The sequence below is a fragment of the Polypterus senegalus genome, chromosome 6 (genome assembly GCF_016835505.1).
Source record: "Polypterus senegalus isolate Bchr_013 chromosome 6, ASM1683550v1, whole genome shotgun sequence".
Taxonomy (NCBI): domain Eukaryota; kingdom Metazoa; phylum Chordata; class Cladistia; order Polypteriformes; family Polypteridae; genus Polypterus; species Polypterus senegalus.
In genome coordinates, this window is record NC_053159.1 from 6,319,301 (window position 1) to 6,337,902 (window position 18,602).

The 18,602-nt window shown below is 38.8% G+C and overlaps 1 protein-coding gene across 2 annotated transcripts in view; it reads left to right on the forward strand.

Annotated features, from left to right (window-relative positions):
• Positions 1-1,386: 1,386 nt before the first annotated feature.
• Positions 1,387-18,602, forward strand: part of bard1 (BRCA1 associated RING domain 1) — a 99,286-nt gene continuing 82,070 nt past the window's right edge. For both annotated transcript variants that reach the window (XM_039755334.1, XM_039755335.1), the window contains exons 1-3: positions 1,387-1,660; positions 9,152-9,208; positions 13,257-13,411. In XM_039755334.1, the coding sequence (XP_039611268.1) occupies positions 1,521-1,660; positions 9,152-9,208; positions 13,257-13,411 (352 nt within the window). In that variant the 5' untranslated portion in view covers positions 1,387-1,520. The remainder of the gene's footprint in view (positions 1,661-9,151; positions 9,209-13,256; positions 13,412-18,602) is intronic.

Here is an 18,602-nt window from a genome sequence, read left to right on the forward strand (position 1 = left end):
CATTTGGATGATATCCTTAGAAAGGAGAAGAAAATCAAATATATGAGAATGACCTGACAGAGAGTTAAAGCAACTAACAAGCAATGAAATTAAATTATTGGCAGGAACTGTTTTCTATTTAAGCGACTGGGTAAGAACAAAAACCTGCCGCCACTGCGGCCCTCCAGGACTGTGACTGAGGACCCCTGTGATGGCCAGTGAGATTTTCCTTGCCGTGGCATACTGGGTCAGTAACATCACTTCAAGAGAGGCCCACCGAATCAGCAGTTAATTAAAAAGGCACAGGACACACTCGGGATCCCCTGAAGGTAGTAGAGGACTAGAGAATGAAGACTAAACACAGTGCCATTATGTTCAATGTTGCACATCCTCTCTCTGACACACCAACACTGAGGACTTTCAGCCAACAAATTATTCAGGAGAAGTGTGTCAAGAAACTCTACTGGGGCTTCTCAGACTTACAGCAATACACCTTTAATACTGCCTCTCGGGTACACGGACTTTTCTTTTTATCTTTAATAATACTACTACATTTTATTTATATAGCGCCTTTCCCATGGCCAAGACGCTTCACACAGTCTTGGAAAAAAAAACAGCAAGGTATATGTAACATTGGATACAAATGTTTTTTTCTGAATAGAACAATGAAACAGAAAAAGCATTAAATAGAATAGCAGAGTAAAATACTAAATTCAATACTTTAGGTAGGTTAATACATTTTTCTTTTTAGTTTTCTTTCCTTTTAGTCATTCTGGTGTTTATTTGAGAGAGGGATTACTCATAATATGTATTTACTGAGCTAATGTAAAAAGATAAAAGAAGACAGCTACTAATCTTGAAACACTACTCCAGGCCAGGAAGCCGGAGTCCATTCCAGTAGACACTGGGAGTAAGGCAGTAGTATAAAACAAAGTCAAGATAATCCTTTTATATATATTTTTTTTCATCCCTTTCTTTTAGTTTTATTCAGTATCTATACGTAGAAGTGTCCTCTCGTCCACTTCGCTGGCGTTTTATAACTGCACTTTATCTTATCAGCATAGTAAAGCCAAGCATCGAACAATTAAATAATTATGAGTTAACACAATATATTTACGTCGTTTACTTAACCTATACTCACATTATATCATGATGTGACTTTTGCCATTAGAACAGCTCAGAAACACAGCGTAAAGCAGCACACCACGCCCCCTCTTCCACTGATAAACAACGCCGAGCGCTTCACTACCGAGCGCACGCCGCCAAACCGTGTGGGCGGGGTTCATTAAATATTACTGGAGATGATTGGCTGACAAAAAGATTGATTTTTGCATTCGATTGGTTAAGCTCATTATTGACGTTTTAACATTCCTATTGTCTATCTTGACTACTGTCCCGAGGAAATACGCCCCTTGTGCGTGCACTCTTCCTGTTAGCAGTTAGCGGGAAATGCGAATTCCGGGTTGATCTCATCTCACACAGCTGCCGACTCTTGTGCGTTTAGTTTTTTAAAATTTTTTTGGCCGAGTGTTTTGCAGGCAATGCTTCGAGTTTTTTCCGGTAACGAGCTTTTTGGCTTGCCCATGGAACGACGACTTGAAGGTGATAGTGGGCCGAAGCGCTGGCTGAAAACGAGACAGGCTGTGCAGTATTTTAAGAGTCTCTTATTGTGCTCAAAATGGTAAGGCATTGTAGCGCTAATGTTATGTCAACAGTGAAATATTCCGTTTTAAAGGATCTTGCGTGTGTTGTATGGCATTTAAAAAAATACGGCGACAAAATTCGAGCACGTACTTTTTGTGACTGGGTTTGTACAAAAATAAATGCGAGTGAAAAAATGGGTAATAAGAAACGTGCCGGTTTTTATATAATGCCTTTTGCGGAGCATAACAAACCGTTATCTAGAGCAGGGGTTCTCCAACTCGGTCCTGAGGGAACCCCTGTGGCTGCAGGTTTTTGTTCCAACCAGCTTCTGTTTTTAATTGGACTCCTAGACTAATTAAGTGAACTGTTATTTCCCAAGTTCTGTGTTTTTGGAACGATATAGAAATTAGAAAACTAAGTTTGGTTATACAGGAATAATGTATTTTCTTTTCTTTAACAATCTTTTCATATTGATTCTCATTTTCCAATTGTTTAATCCATGATTTACTAATCAGTGGGTCTGACGCTAAAGTAGCTGCAGCCTTTGATTAGATAGATACTTTATTAATCCCAAGGCGAAATTCACATAATCCAGCAGCAATATACTAATACAAAAAAAAAAAAATATTTAAATTAAAGATTAATAAAAATGCATTCTAAAAAATTGACCCTGGTGTGTGCTTGGTGTATGGGTGTTTTTCTGTGTGTCCTGCGGTGGGTTGGCACCCTGCCTGGGATTGTTTCCTGCCTTGTGCCCTGTGTTGGCTGGGATTGGCTCCAGCAGACCCCCATGACCCTGTGTTCAAATTCAGTGGGTTGGAAAATGGATGGATGGATAAAAATGCATGTAAAAGCAGGCAATAACTTTGAATAATGTTAGCATTTACTCCCCCGGGTGGAATTGAAGAGTCGCATAGTGTGGGGTCTCCTCAGTCTGTCAGTGGAGCAGGATGGTGACAGCAATCTGTCTCTGAAGCTGCTCCTCTGTCTGGAGATGATCCTGTTCAGTGGATTCTCCATGATTAACAGGAGCCTGCTCGTCGCTCTGCCACGGATGTCAAACTGTCCAGCTCCGTGCCTACAATAGAGCCTGCCTTCCTCACCAGTTTGTCCGGGTGTGAGGCGTCCCTCTTCTTTATGCTGCCACCCCAGCACACCACCACGTAGAAGAGGACGCTCGCCACAATCGTCTGATAGAACATCTGCAGCATCTTATTGCAGATGTTGAAGGACGCCAACCTTCTAAGGAAGTATAGTTGGCTCTGACCTTTCTTACACAAAGCATCAGTATTGTTTATTCAGTGTTGTTTGCCTGCGTGTCTGTTCTTCTTGTTTTTAAATGTTAATAATAAGATACAACGAAAGGGTAAAATATATAATGAAATCGACAAAAGAGAGTTAAGCATTTAAATCTACAGCAAAAGTAGACATTTCTAAATATCTTATAAACGTAAAAATCACACTGCTGAGCTTTTTGGAATGTAGAAAAAGAGAAAAACAATACCAACTAATTAGTTGAGATCAGTGCTATCGGGTGTTGTCACTGAATTATGAATCTGGTTGGAGCAAAAAACCTGCAGCCACAGCGGGTCCCCAGATCTGAGGTTGAGAACCAACTGATCTAAAGCAGAGATCGCCGACCTCCGTGCTGGAGGACTACCGTGGTCTCAGGTTTTGATTCTAATCCTTTTTTTAATGAGTGCCCTGTTTGTGCTGTTAGTTAACTTTCAATTTTAATTGAATTGCTTTTTAATGATTTGTTCCTCTAATTTGCTTCATTTCCTTCCTTAATTGGCACCCAAACAGAAATGAAATGTGAAGCGAGTGAGCCAAAAGAAGACCAGCTAAGTCAGGGCCTCAAACTCCAACCAATTTGGATAGTGAAAGTAAAGGGTAAAATTGTTGGTAGTACTTTAGCTCATGTTCTTCTGCTGCTGTCATAATAGATTAATGTCTTTAGGACGGCGGTCCCCAAGTTCAGTTATGGGGAATTCCTGTTGATGCAGGTTTTAATTTGACCAATTTCACAATCTGTGCATCATTTTTTCCATCCATCCATCCATTTTCTAACCCGCTGAATCCGAATACAGGGTCACGGGGGGTCTGCTGGAGCCAATCCCAGCCAACACAGGGCACAAGGCAGGAACCAATCCTGGGCAGGGTGCCAACCCACCGCAGGCATCATTTATTACTTTTAATTATTTACAAAAATCCCCCATGACTCAACGTTAAAACCTTTTCAATAACATTAATAGAAACACTATTAATTAGGAATAATTATAAGAAAACATGCTGACATGTGAGACTCTGCTGATGTTTTGGGATTCACTACAGATTTCTGTTAATGACAAATATGTTAAGGAAGACCAATGTTACGAGGTCATGATTAGGGCATGCAAGTAACTATTTCATTGTACTTTGTAAATGTGACAAAGACCCTATAAAACTACAGTAAAGCTGGAAAAATCCTACTGCTCCTTCAAAGAAAAAAAAAAAATCAGTTTTCGCTATTGCCACTTTAATCACATTGTAGAGTAAGTTTAGAAAGAGGAACATGTGATTTAGTCATCCTTTGAGAGTGACCGGCAGGGAGTTTTAATCATTTTTATTTTATAGTGTCTCACATTTGAGCTATGAAGTTAATGTGATGTTAGGATTAATTGTTGTTGTGTTTTTTTTAACTCCACACCCAATAAAGGAAGAGAGTCTTTGCATTCATACTTGATTTCTAATGAGCATGGATACAGTTGTCCATTCATCCATCCGGCCATCCAACTGACTAATCCAGTTCAAGGTTCCTGAGAGCAGGTGCCTATCCCAGCTGCAGTGGCCGTGAGGCAGGATCTTGCCATGGACAGGTTGCTATGCTCATATCCACACAAATTTATACAGGACTAGTTTACAGTTTTCAAATAATGGATCCTTCATATTTGTGAGGTGTTGGAGGAAAAGCGGCATATCTGGAAGAAACTCTACACTGGTAGTGTCAGCAGCAAGTAAAAATTTAGGTTTGCTTCAAAGTAGCTGGTTATCTGTGTTCCTGTGGTTAATCTTTAAAGGTGACAAAATACACCGCTTTGTGTATTATTAAAAATACAATTGTTGTTTATTAGAGGTTATTTATTTAGAGATTTAAAATTTCCACATTGGACTGACATTTGTGTGGTTTAGCACGTAATACTTCAAAGCCAGAGGCAAATCTTTTTAATGATGTGACATGTAATGCTCTAGTGCAAGCACATAATCATAGAGACTAATGGGGACTGCCAAAGCAAAGCAGATTTAATTGCTGAAAATGAATTTGCAAATGCTAAATTTGTGGTGTTTGTGTTTTTGTAGCCACTGCAATATTTATTAATATAACCAGCATTTCCCACATGTAGAAAATTTAGCGACAGGCCACATCTGTGGCATTTTCAGCTGTTATAAAATGATATGAGTAATGAAAATCCATAGGAGTTTCTCCTGCAGTGCTTAATGCTTTTCGAAATTCATAGAGTGAAAACTGCACAGAGAATCTTTTTTTTTTATTTAATTCATTTGTTAGAGCTGTACTTTAAAGGTGAGTAATGCTCTCGGCCTACTTTGGGTGTTTTAGTGGTCCGCATAGAAACAATTTAATACCGTATTCGATGTAAATCTATCCATCATCTTTATATTGTCTTGTGAACTGTCTGTTTACATAGCCGCCGACTTGATAACCAGATTTCCTTGCAATCCTCCTGCACTGATAAACTGGTCAGGTTATTTACAGTATTTATTATGGGGTCATGGCTGCACAAGCAGTAATATGGTAGCCCGATGCCCACAGAGATATACTTTCAGTAACAACTGTCAACATTTTTTTCATAGACTTTATATTGCCTTGTTTCAGGAATTTAAACAACATCATTTCATCAGCTTTGTGATGAAATAGCAGCACAACAGAAAATTTGCAGTGGTACATGGTTAGATGTTGAGTGTTCAGAAGCTGTAACTGTTCATCACCAAACCTCAGATTTACAGTGTGTGTGGTTTTTTTTTTTTTCTTTCTTTTTAAAAATGCAATCCTACTGCAACTTTTTTTTGGTCATTTCATCTTAAGAATAATCCTGCGATACCAATTACAGCGTCGGGGATGTACATATTGTACGCAACTTGTCCACACACCAGTCATCTGCAAAGAATTAATACCTTTTGAACGTCCAACTGCATTTATCTGTTTTTATACATCATCACAGCTACATTTTAATCTTTATGTAGAGTAAACTATTTTTTTTATTATAATTTAAGGTACCTTATGTTTATAGCTATTTATAATTTGTTAATTTATTTTATTGATGTCTTGTTTATAAACATCTATGCGTGGAAGTGTGTCTGTCTGTCTGTCTGTCCAGCCCAGAAGTAAGAGGTGGAGTCGGGGGAACGGCTCTACCTCCGAGGATACGCAAGCGAGGTGAGCATGTGAGAAAAATGAAACTTCCAAAGAATGGGTCACTTGCTTAGCCGCTAATACAGAAGCGAGCCGAGCACGTCGGCAAAACGAAACCTCCTAGGAGAGAGATGCCCAGAGTAGTTTCTTTCAATTACCTGACATCTCTAAATTTCGATTATTTATTTATTTTTTCTGATGATTTAGCAATAGTTTCTAGGACCCTGTGCTCTTTACAGCATGGGTTTACACAGCTAGGTATTAAATAATTGGTAACTTATTTATCTATTTTTTTTTTTACTTTCCCAGATTGATAATATGCAATCTAGAAGTAATTCTCATAACTATTAAACAGTTGAATTAAAAATACAGTATGTATGACATAAAATTGTGATGAAAACGCGCTGTCATTTTCCAGGGAGATCCCTCCCAGCATATCCTCCAAAAAAGGGTTCTTTTGCTGCAATATCAGATTTCTTTGGGTAACACTGTATAGTAGGCAAAATGTGATTGATGATGTGAAAGCATAAATTAAACTTTTGAATATTACAAGGAAAAAAATAGATACATTCTAGTTATCAGAAGCAGTTGCGGGCTGTCCAGCCTAATGGCCAATTCTGGTTTTGTACATGGACATAAGAAATGGTAAAGGAGCAGAGATTTGGTAAATGAAAACTTCAAGAATTTATTATATTTGAAATTTTGAATTAATTTGGCTTGACCATGACTTTTTAGTATGTGTTATTAAGCAGATAATATCTCCACCATATACTAATGAAAACTGCAAAGGTGAAAAACCTGACAAAGTCATTTACCAAAAAACCTGCTGCTTATCTAAATAATCCTATATTAACACAGCACACAAATTAAGAGTTATATTTAACAAACTGTATAAAGCAATCATTTTCACCTCAGTATACCTGATTTATAGCGTATTGTTGCCAAAGAGCTTAAAAGAACGTATAAGTGGAAATATCCTACATGATCTAATTAGACAGATACTTTATTAATCCCAAGGGGAAATTCACACACTCCAGCAGCAGCATACTGATAAAGAACAATATTAAAGCGTGATAAAAATAATTTATTTGGCATTGTTCTAATAATGTTTAGTCTTTGAATTTCCTAGTTTTTCCCCCTGTATAACATTTATTTTTCATTTACTGGGCATAAAACCTATGTGAATACATTTTAGGATGTGCACAATGTAGGGTAAATCATGTAGTCCATAGTGATGATATCAGTCCTTTATAAGCCCTATATTGTTCAATGTCAATCAAAATGTAGGCCCCAAATTAGTTTGCACAAGTCCCTGTTGGTGTGAGGCCCTTCAGTGTTGTTTTGTTTTTTTTTTTTCCAGAATTGTAAATATACAGTATTCTCAGTAATTGTACTATGTCTTATATAGGGAAATTGCCAAGTCGGGTTTTTCAGAATATTTTGGCTTTATTCACACAGGTCCTCAAGTTGGCAGTTTACCAGTGCATTATCAGGGTAGTGTGCTTGTGAGAATGGCCTTGTATCAGAACTACTTAACGGAGTTAGATCGAGTTTTTTTTTTTTTATATATATAATTTGCTTGAGCATTCAGTTGACTTTGCGACTTTTTCATCACTCTATGTATTATAGTTTTCTTGCGGTACTGATTTTATTAGTGTGAATCCGAGAGAGAGATTCATCGGGGTGCAGGGCCCTCCTCACTCGCGTGTCTGCCTCGGGGCGTAACCGTAAGTCTGCTTCATTAGCGAACGAGAGAACGACTTAACGGATTTAGATTTTTTTTTTTTTTTTCTTCTATAATTTGCTTTAACATTCCAGTTGATTTTGAGATGTCTCTCATTACACTAAGAATCATAGTTCACTTGCAGGAGCAATATATTAGCGCTAATCTGAGACAGATGCTACAGGCCGAGGGGAGGGAGAAGACTGACGTCACTTTCCTGTTTCACTAATACACGGGCAAAGCCGCCAGGGATGGCAAGTATTTATATATCCACCAATAGCGGCGCACTGCATGATAACGTGCAGTGAATGCACTTGACTTAAGCATTCATAGTTCTCAAACTTTCTCTGTACATTTAGCACTCGTTTGTTCAGAGGTTGATGCGCTTGCTGCTTCCTGAGCAGCTCTTCTTTCCTCCACCCTAGCGGACCGCTTCTTCTCTTCTTTCATTGGCATCTTTTCGCCTTTAAACTGATTAAGTCAGTGTTTTTGTTGTAATTACTCTGTACATTTTCTTTCATTTTTCACTTAACCTGGTACTTAAGTCTTCAATCTGCCTGAAGTCTGATTTAAGATATGAAGAGGTAGGGGAAGTGCCGACGAAGGTGGTAGGGATGAGAACGGCGCCTGTACGCATGCGCCGCCCTGCTGGCCGCTGACGAGAGCCGATTCTACAATCAAATAAAGTAAAAAGAGAAATAACCTTGGAGGTTAATTATCACCTCGAAAGCGGATAGTAGACGTCACATAGTATATGTGTACCAAATTTCAGGTTGATATTTCAAACGGTTTGTGAGCTACAGGTGATTTACAGACAAACGGGCAGCCATGGTAGCATATTATATAAGAAGATATGGCCAAAACGCATTTTTAAGTTTTCATCATTAACTGAACTAGTACTAAATAGCAGAATACATTTTACACCTTAATATTCACCCATTTTCTTACTTGAAAGCCACTCTGCTGATTCATATCACAGTTGTAAGTCTATATCCAACCTTCAATAGGTAATCAGTCCATCATAAGGCCAACTTAATAGTATTTATTGATCATCATTTTCTAAAACCTATATTTAGTTCAGAGTCACTGGGATCCAGTGTTTAAAGTAGCAGCTTATGGAGCAATGTGAGAACAAACCCAGCACAAGGCACCAGTCTGTGACGAGACTACTTTAATACATCAGTTACTCCATCCATCCATTTTATGGCACCGTTAGTTAGGCAGTTCAGGGTTGTGCGTGGCATTTTTTTTTCTTATTTCATTCCTATCATACGGTCGGCTATAAAGAAGTTTACAAATACTTGTGTGTCATTTTATGATTTTTAAATAGTGTGCTGCATGGCCAGAAGTTCCCTTTTGTCTTTTAAAATGTTTGTTATATTGTGTTTTAACAGTGGGAATATGCTGCAGGAACCTGTATGCCTAGGAGGATGTGATCATATCTTTTGTAGGTAAGTACAATAGCAGTTGATAGATTATTTATGGAGATCCTGACCTTTGTTTGGATGCACATGGCTTAACAGAAGCATATGGATGTTGGCTGAACAATTTGTGCTGAATAATTTGTGTTAATAAAAAAAAAAAAAAAGTCCTCAAGGCAACTATTGCTATTCATTATTTGGGATGTTGGGGGAATTCTTAAACATCTGGAGCATTGCACATTGCTTTAGTTTAACCTTGCATGACAGCTTGACATAAATTCATGATAATTATTGCTTGCTTATAACTTCTGAATTCATCTACCAGAGTCCCACCTGGAAACAATAATCATATTATGACCTAGCTGGCTCTACTACATTGGTTTCCTATCAGATTAATCTTTAAAACTCTGCCATAAATTGGTAATTGGGGGAATCCTGCAATCTCTCTCACTATGCTGCCTATGCTACAGAAGCCTAAGTGGTACTAAGATCTTGTGAAGTGGGAATTTCAATGTCCCAAATCCAAAGTACATAACACTTTAGAAAAACGTATTTATTGTCATTTTATACACTCTTATAATACTCCATTAATTATAACAGTGAAACGAAAGCTGAAGACTTGCAACATTTCCATCTTGTTTTGTTAAGCTGCTCTTCTAGTATTCACTCACAGTGACAGCCTAATTCAATTTTTCATTTCTGAAGTTCTTGGCTCTTTACTTTTAATCTCTTGTCTTTTCTACAGTCAGTTCTTCTTTTATGTAATGATACTTCTTTTCTGTTTGTTTTTTTTTATTTAATACAATACTGTTTGCCTCTTTGAACCGAATATTACCATTGTTATTGCTCAGCAAACATAATTTTAATTGCGTGTAGAATTAATGGTTCTGTAAACTGATTGACTGTGCTTTATCTTGTGTGGCATTTCCGGAAAAGGCCAAATGTATTTATTTTTAACTCTGCAACAGACTTCTTGATCCAGGCACTAATCTAGAGGTTCAGTCAGGACTTCTTAGTAGTCGATTGTAGAAGTGTCAATAGATGTGGGACTCCAATCACACCACATCTACTAGTCATTGGTTTTACTTGGTTGGCCACATCTTTGTACTTGATAGAAAGTATAAACTTTGGTTATGTCGGCATCTGTCTGCTAAATTAAACACATCTGCGTACAGTACATGCACTATATGGCCAAAATACTGTATGTAACCGTTAGTGTTTCAGCTGCTCCCATCGTTAACCAGCGCATAAAATCTGCTCAGATACTTCAAAAAGGGAGTACAGTATGTGAAATTTTCACTACACTAGAGTTGTCCAGTTGAACTGAAAGTGCTATTATTACAAAGTGAAAGTGTTGCGGAGCAACAAAATATCAACCACAAACTCGCAGAGTATGTACGCGGAGTGTTGAAGCACATAAAAATCGCCTGTCCTCCATTGCATCACTCAACAGATTTCTGAAGTACCTCATTTATAAACCTCCGGTTTCCATGGCTGAGCAGCTGCACTCAAGTCCAAGATCACTATGCCATGGTGTGAAGCACTCTGCCATTGGACTCTGGAGCTGTAGAAACGTGATCTCTTCAGTTATGAATCGCTTCTCTATCTGGCAGTTCTGATGGACGAATCTGGTTTGCAGCAGATACCAGGAAAATGCTACCTTCTGAACTGCCTAGTGCCTACTGTAAAGCTTGGTTTGGCTCCATCACTGGTTCCGGTGAAGGAATGCAGTAATGCAGAACATTTCATGCACACACAACTGGGATTAGGTGAGTAAGCAAGTCTAGGCACAAACCAGGTTTCTTAAAAATCCGCATTTACATCCGCAAGTAATCATCTGGAGTTCTCCTTTTGTTAAAATGCCCTTAAGTCTTTAAACTGCACAAAATCGTTTAAGGCTCATCTACAACCACTGTGAATGTGAAAACTAGCATGAAGTGTGTGTGAAGGCTACGGCACCAGTGATCCTCAAACACAGTTCTGGGTTCTTATTACAAATACCTTGTACAATCAAATAAGCCAGTTGTTGTCTCTTCCTCTCCTCTCTCTACCGCACTGCCCTAGTCCAGTCAAGTGTTGCTTCCTCCCAACTTCAGCTTGCTTGGACAAGTCAGTGCAGTCCCTTTTTATTAAGGACAAAGGAGTAACTCTGCTGCTAGTTCTCTGGCATGTTGGTAGCATTTCTGGGTCATACAGATGTTCCTAATAACGGGCAGTGTCTCTCCCTGCTGCACCCACAAACTCCAGCAGGATTGCACCTCCAGACTGCAATTCCTGGCATTCCCTGCTGCTTACCAACTGGGTAGCTGCTGCTATTTAGCATTCGTGGGAAAATGAACATTCCCCAGAAACAGTCCTTCCTCGTCCTTCTCTTTCATCCATGTCAGGGAAGGTACTACAAATATATCCAGTTGGGACACCTGTTCATCTGTCTGAGGCTTCCCACCCTGGTAAGGAATCTTCTTTCCTGGACGGGATGTCCATCCGTCCATCTTACAAGTCTCATACGTTTCTGGCACCTTTCTCTCCCTTGGCTGCGATGCCCGTCTGTCTACTTGGAGCCTCCTGTCTGGGTAAGGAATCATCCCCTCTCCTGGTCAGGATGCATGCCCATCCCACGTGGCTCTTACATTTGTGATAATTTTCTTTTATAAATTTAATCTTTCGTGTGCTGTGAATTAGATAACATCCATCCTCTTTCTACATCTTCGACCTCTGCCCCCGATTATTTGTAGTGTGGACTCTGGCTGCTGTATGACCAAATAGCACAGTGTTTCAATTTACCTATAGCAAATAGGTATTTTTATTCAGTCAAATAAGTATTGTGTTAGATTACTCATTACTTTAAAAAGTAATTGAACTGTGTAACTTGCGCTACTTTTAATGCGTTACATCTGCTGATTGTGCCGCTGAGCTTAACGGCATATATTCGGTTCAACATCATAAATTAAGCAATTTCTGAAATATTGAGACAGATTATTTCAACCAGGAGAAGGAGGAGTAATGCAACTGCCTGACCATTTGCCTCAGGAAATTGATCTTTGGATGCTTCTACCTGTGGCTACTATTGATTACAGATTGCAGCGGAAATGCATAATCTTTGAAATTCTTAACTGTAACCCAGTTAAGGGTTTACATAGCAAACTATATGTGTTATTTGCAGAGAAATCTAACTCTGTTAACCAGCTTGCTCAGAGACTAATAACCCAGTTTCTTTAACCATATGAAGGCTTTACGTGGCATTTTAGAAACCAGGTTTCTGTGAATAATTGGGTGATTAAGGCGCATGTAAACACACTGACTGTCTGACTATCACTGCTTAGTGCTTTATTATTATGAGCCAATTGAACTGCTATCTGTCTGGCAATGCTGATATCCTTTGTCAGTTTTTATGCAAATGGACCACTGCACACTGGTTACAACAACTTATTTCATTTCAAACAGTTTTTGTCTCTAATAAAAATGTATTTCTTTTTCCCATTAATGAATACTTCTATGTTTACAAACTGCAAAATTGAAATGACAAAATTTAAATCAACATTGACTAGGGCTTTACTAAACTCAATAAGACAATTTGCTAGATTGAAAATAAAATGTGGAGGTCTACAGACACCTTATGAGTGGAACCACTAGCCTATAAAGTAATTCTGTTTCTGCATTGCAGTAAATTAGTTATTGTTAATAGCTTAAAACTGGTTGTGTTTGAAAAATGTTTGTTTCTGATTTGCCATGAAATACATTTTGGAATACAGTATGATTACATCTTGCCTGAAGAAGGGGCTTGAGTTGCCTCGAAAGCTTGCATATTGTAATCTTTTTAGTTAGCCAATGGTGTCATTTTGCTTGACTTTTCTCTATCTCTATGCTTGTAATAAAATACAAAAAATAGACTTTGCCTTTTTAAAAAAACAGCTCAGATCTCAGTTTAATATTTTTTACAAGCAGGACAAAGTAACAAAATTTAAATTGCAAAGGGACAAAGAACTTCTAATTTGTGCTGTCAAGGAAATGAGCCGGTGATTAAGAAAATAAAAGAAGAATGTTCAGCTTTTTCATTTTGTGTTTGCTTTGCTTTTAGGTCTTGCACTAGTGAGAGTTTAAGAGAAGGTTGCTCCGTGTGTCACACACCAACTTGGCAAAAAGATATCCAGATTAACCGGCAACTGAATGGTGTTGTGCAACTATGCAATCAACTTGAAAATCTGCTGATGCTTGGCTGTGATAAGGAAGCAGGTACCCCCTTTCCCTATTATGGTTTATAGATCTACTAACATTTTGAAATTGTTTGACAAAAAAGTGAACATAATTCTGCCAGTTGATTACCACGTGGTGGTAAGAGTTTTATTGTACAATGTACATATTGTCCCAGTAAACCTGTAGCAGGGCCACATAGAGGGTTTTATTTGTATGGAAGCATGTCCTGTTGAGCGATTGTTAAATTTGAATAACAACACTGGTTGCACCGATTCCTGTTTGGAAATTGGGGTTGGTGTCTTTAAACAGGTTTGCACTGATGCAGTGAGGCTTGTGGGATTTGTGGTTTGTATACACCGTACAAATAAAACCGGAAGAGAAGGATTTGGCGGGATTTTGTGCAATTTTCCAATCAGTTCATCTGTAGCAGCTTCCAAAACCTTTCAGTTACTGGACATTCGTAGCGGAGAAGGATGGTGCTCAGCCACTGGCTTCTTTTTCCTCCCAATCCAGTCATTTGATGCTCTTAGAGAAGAGGCGCACCTCTGAATACAATTCTTCTGGACTCCAGTGGTAGGGGACGGTATTTTACTATCCATGTTCCAGGAAGCAGTTTTTTTGAATAGCAGCGATCCACTCTTCTTTCCATCATTTAACCATAGTTTTCCATTTCCAGAATCGATTCCATCACTTACAGTAAGATACTCTTTTCAGGACTGTAAATATTGTTGTGTGGGGATTTGTTCATGGGGTTTGTTTAGTACTTTTTTGATTTTTTAAGTAGTTATTCTAGCAAATCGGGAACATTTTATATATTTGTGTGTTTGGTGTATTTAATCTTTATGGGCATTTTCTTGGGTGTTTTTTAATATTTTGGTTGCTGTGTGGAAATACGGTAGGGCTTAGGTGTTGGCCTGTTTCTATCTGTCCCTTATTGTAAAAGCGTAGCAGCTTCTTGCAGCGCAAATCTGGTAGCTACCTCCGCACTCGCTGAAAGTGGGGGTACGCTACAAACCTATAAATGGAAACTAATTACAGCATCTCGTTTGTGTCATAATACCATATGTTGAAAAAATGTTACCGCAGAACCTCAAATAATCACATTTAAACTGAAGCTACTTAAATTGTTTACATAGTGTGTTGTACTTTCGCACTGTAACACACATTGCACCATGTGGTGGTGCATCTAACCGAGCCATGCATGCTTCCTTACCTTTTGCTGTATCTTACTCATCCATATATGTTTCAATACTGCATGATAACGTGCAGTGAATACACTTGTACACTTATAATTTTCATCCTCTTTCTCTGTTGTACGTTTACCATTCGTTTGCTCAGATATTGATGCACTTGCTGCTTCCTGAGCAGCTCTTCTTTTCTCCACCCTAGCGGCCCACTTCTCCTCTTTCAGCAGCATCTTTTCACGTTAAGACTGATTGTCAGTGTTTGTATTGCAATTACTTAGTATGATTTCTTAAATTTTTCACTTAACCTGACACTTAAGTCTTCAATCTGCCTCAAGACTGATTTAAGATGTCAAGAGGTAGGGGAAGTGACCGTGAAGGTGAGAAGTGCGCATATGCTGCCTGGCTGCCCATTCTACAATAAAATAAAAATAAAAAGGGGAATAACCTTGGAGGTCAATCGCCACTCCAAAAGTGGATAGTAGACGGCACGTAGTATATGTGTACCAAATTTCAGGTCAATAGTCCAAATGGTTTGCGAGCTACAGGTGATTTAAAATCCTGGACAGACAAATGAACAGCCATGGTAAAGTATTATATATAAAGATAGTGTTTTTTTTTTTTTTATGTAAAGTTTGCAGAACAATGGCAGTGGAGGATATGGCACACACAAAATTGATACCACACAAGGAGTGCCAAAATGCTGCATGGAAATGCATACAGTAATGAAGTTATAAACACACACGCCTGCCCTGCATCAGCCTTAAAGTCACAAAAGTCTTCATTTACAGATGTTGCGTAGCTTATGCTATATGCTGCTTGGGAATATACAAGCGAGATTCAGATTTGTGAAATCTAAAGTGCCATCCATGAGGCACACACAGATAAAGGATTACTTTTATTTTGATTTTTAAACCTGCAAATGCTGCAGTTTCATATGTATAAGACCATTTCTGCAAAGTATTTTTTTAATTTGCAAGAATGAGAGTTACAACTATTGAAGAAATAAGTCAAACTCCATTAAAACCTATGGGGGTTGGGGGCAATGTGGTGAAGATGCTTATAGCAGTGTCCTAAAACATGAAAACGAATCTTTTACAAAGTCCAGATACCATGTTCTACTTTTTATGCGCCAAAATCTCAAGTACTCTCTGCACCACTTGGGGGAACAAGCTGTCATCTTTTGGCCTGAAACGGCAACACGAGGTGTTTTTAAAATACTCACAGAGGCAAAAATAACCCGATTACCATCGGTCCGTTAACTTTCCAGCATTCACTTCCAAATGACATACTTGTATTTATTTTATCACCCGAGGATGCATCTTATCAGGCAAGCTCATTGATTTCAGCTGAACACAGTTATTTGAAGCAAAGCACACTTTTCTTCCTTAAACAGAAAAGAGTGTCCGAAAACAAATTCCACCCTCTCGGCTTTTATTTATTTATTTTATTTTATTGTTGGCGACTCCCCTGAGACTTGATTTAAACAGTAATATGCTGCTGTCAGTCACAAGGCCTAGTGTCCCATTTGCTGCAAGTCATTTCATGTGGTTAATTCTTTTGTAGGGGTTTAGGTTTAGAAAATGTGTTGATGGATCTAAATTTGTTAGGATAAATTGGGATAGCCCTTACTTATTTGTATAATTTTGTTACCTTCTAAATAAAAGGAGATGGCTATTCAAAGCAGGCATTCTCCTGTGAAATTCTGGTCCCTCTGCTAGTCCTAACCTTTAAGTAGCTCGAATGAATATCTTTATTGTAATTCCACAGGTACAACAGAGTTGGATGCCATCCTATCAGTGCAAAACAGAAAGAAATTATAAAATTACAGAAACAAAAATGTGAAGATTTTAAAATAGGGATTCTAAAAGTGGAAAAACAAAACAAACCTCATACTGTACAATGAGGCATTTTTCACATTCTGCTGGTATTTATTGCCTAATTTTGTTCCCTTTAGAGTTTCACAGTGTGAACATCATTTAGTGCAGTCATGGACTTTGGGTTAAAACTAGTTTTAAATTTATTTGTCCATGGTTTTTATTGTCTTGAAGCTGATTAAAAATGAAAATGAACAGGAAATTTACCTGTCATTTTTTTCACTTCAGTAGTTTTTCTGGTAAGTAATCGCGTTTTTAATGAATGTTACAATCATTTGGACAACTGAAATGAACTGCTAAGCTGTAATTGTTATACATTGTGACGGATAGGGGGCGCTATCGCTCCCTTGAACCCCTGCCCAAGACTCCAGACACCAAATAAAAGTCCAAATGTTGACTTTATTTTTATGCCACAGTGCACAAAGTACCCTCTCCTCCACTATGCTCGTATAACAATCACAAATCACTAACAATAATACTCTTCACCACTCCCAGACGCGTTGCCACCCTTCTACCCTGCTCGGCTCGCCGTCTGGGAGCTCCCACAGTCCTTTTATACACCCTAACCCGGAAGTGTTCCCAATCCCCAGTCCATGTGATTCTTTATCACTTCCGGGTCAGGTACAAGTCCTTTTCTTCACCCCGGAAGCACGTCGCTCTTCCTATGACGCACTTCCGGGTTATAGGGCACAAATGATTCTTCGGTCCTCCCTGCAGCTGCCTCTTGCGGCCCCTGTGGTATCCAGCAGGGTCGTGTATAAAAAAAACTACATAGTCCATGATTTCCTGCTGGTCTTCGGGGCACCTCCATACTGCAGGGAGGGCTCCATCTGGCGTCCTGGGGGTATTGGCTGGGATGACAAGCCGGCCATATACCACAACATGTTCAAATGAACATAGTGCTTTCAGCTGTTGGATGAGCTTTTGAAATTCTTTATCCACTTGTTGCCTTTAAACAACAGAGTACACCTAATTCTACTTTTCAAAATCAACAGCAAGGTGAATATCTTTTTATGCAGTCCTGCTCAAAAGGTTTGGTTTTTGCCGATCCAAATATCAGGTGGTCTAGGAGACTTTGATAGAGGCAGAATTGTTGTTTCCAAACACGGTAGATCCACCATCTCAAAAACGGAGGCCCACCCTGGGATTTTCCCATATTGCAGTCTCTAGGTTTACAGAGAATGGTGCAGTTAGCAAAAAAATATCGTCGTGTTAATGACGGGGGTTATAGGAGAACAAAAAGACCACAATTTCTCCAATAACAGCTCTTAAAAACAGTGTTGTGATGATTGATATCTTCAAATGCTTAACAGCAAAGATCCGTTTTATAAAACAATACTATATTACAAAAAAAGACATGGCAGCACTGAGGAAGGGCTTTGAGAGTTGAACCTTCTTAGGTTAAGCAAATGGAGATTAAGTGGGGACACGATTGAAGTGTTTAAAATTAGGAATTATTACAGTGGCTTCCCGGCAGTTACTTTAAAGTATATTTTTAAACAAGAACATGGGGAGACCGTTCGAAATGGGTACGTGTGATTATTGCCTAAACTCCCTATCAACTGAAAACTTTGGTGGTTTTTGTAGATCAGCATTTCCTAACCTCTGGACTGTGGCCGCCACCCACCCTCCTTCCCTCCCTTCCCAATCCAATGATCACACTCGATTGATTCACAGTGACTGCATCACAGGTAGACTGCGGCCAAGCCTGGACCACTTCCCCAACCCACACTCTGACGATTGTGCTTGATTCACCAAGAACGAAAAGCATTGACGATCTTACTTGATGCATCGAATGCTCTGGTGATCATGCCGAACCCCCTGCTTTTATGATCACACTTGATTAACCGAGGGGGACCACCCCATTCCACTCACTCAGGTGACTGCTAAATTCATCCATTCCCCCCAACTGGTCGGTTGTGAACACACTGGCATGTGAAAAACTGGGCTGTGACACAACAAAGGTTGGGAAACCAGTGTAATGTATCTGTATACACTTTTGATACCGGAATTTTTTTTTTCTTTAATACTGATTACTGGTTGATTAACACAGATGTGCCTCTTTTCCATCAAAATTCTTTCGGTTACCTAAATAGATTTGATTCCAGCTGTTTTCATCTCTTGAACTAATAAAAGTACAGGTTTGTTCTCTTGTTTCCTCACTGTTGC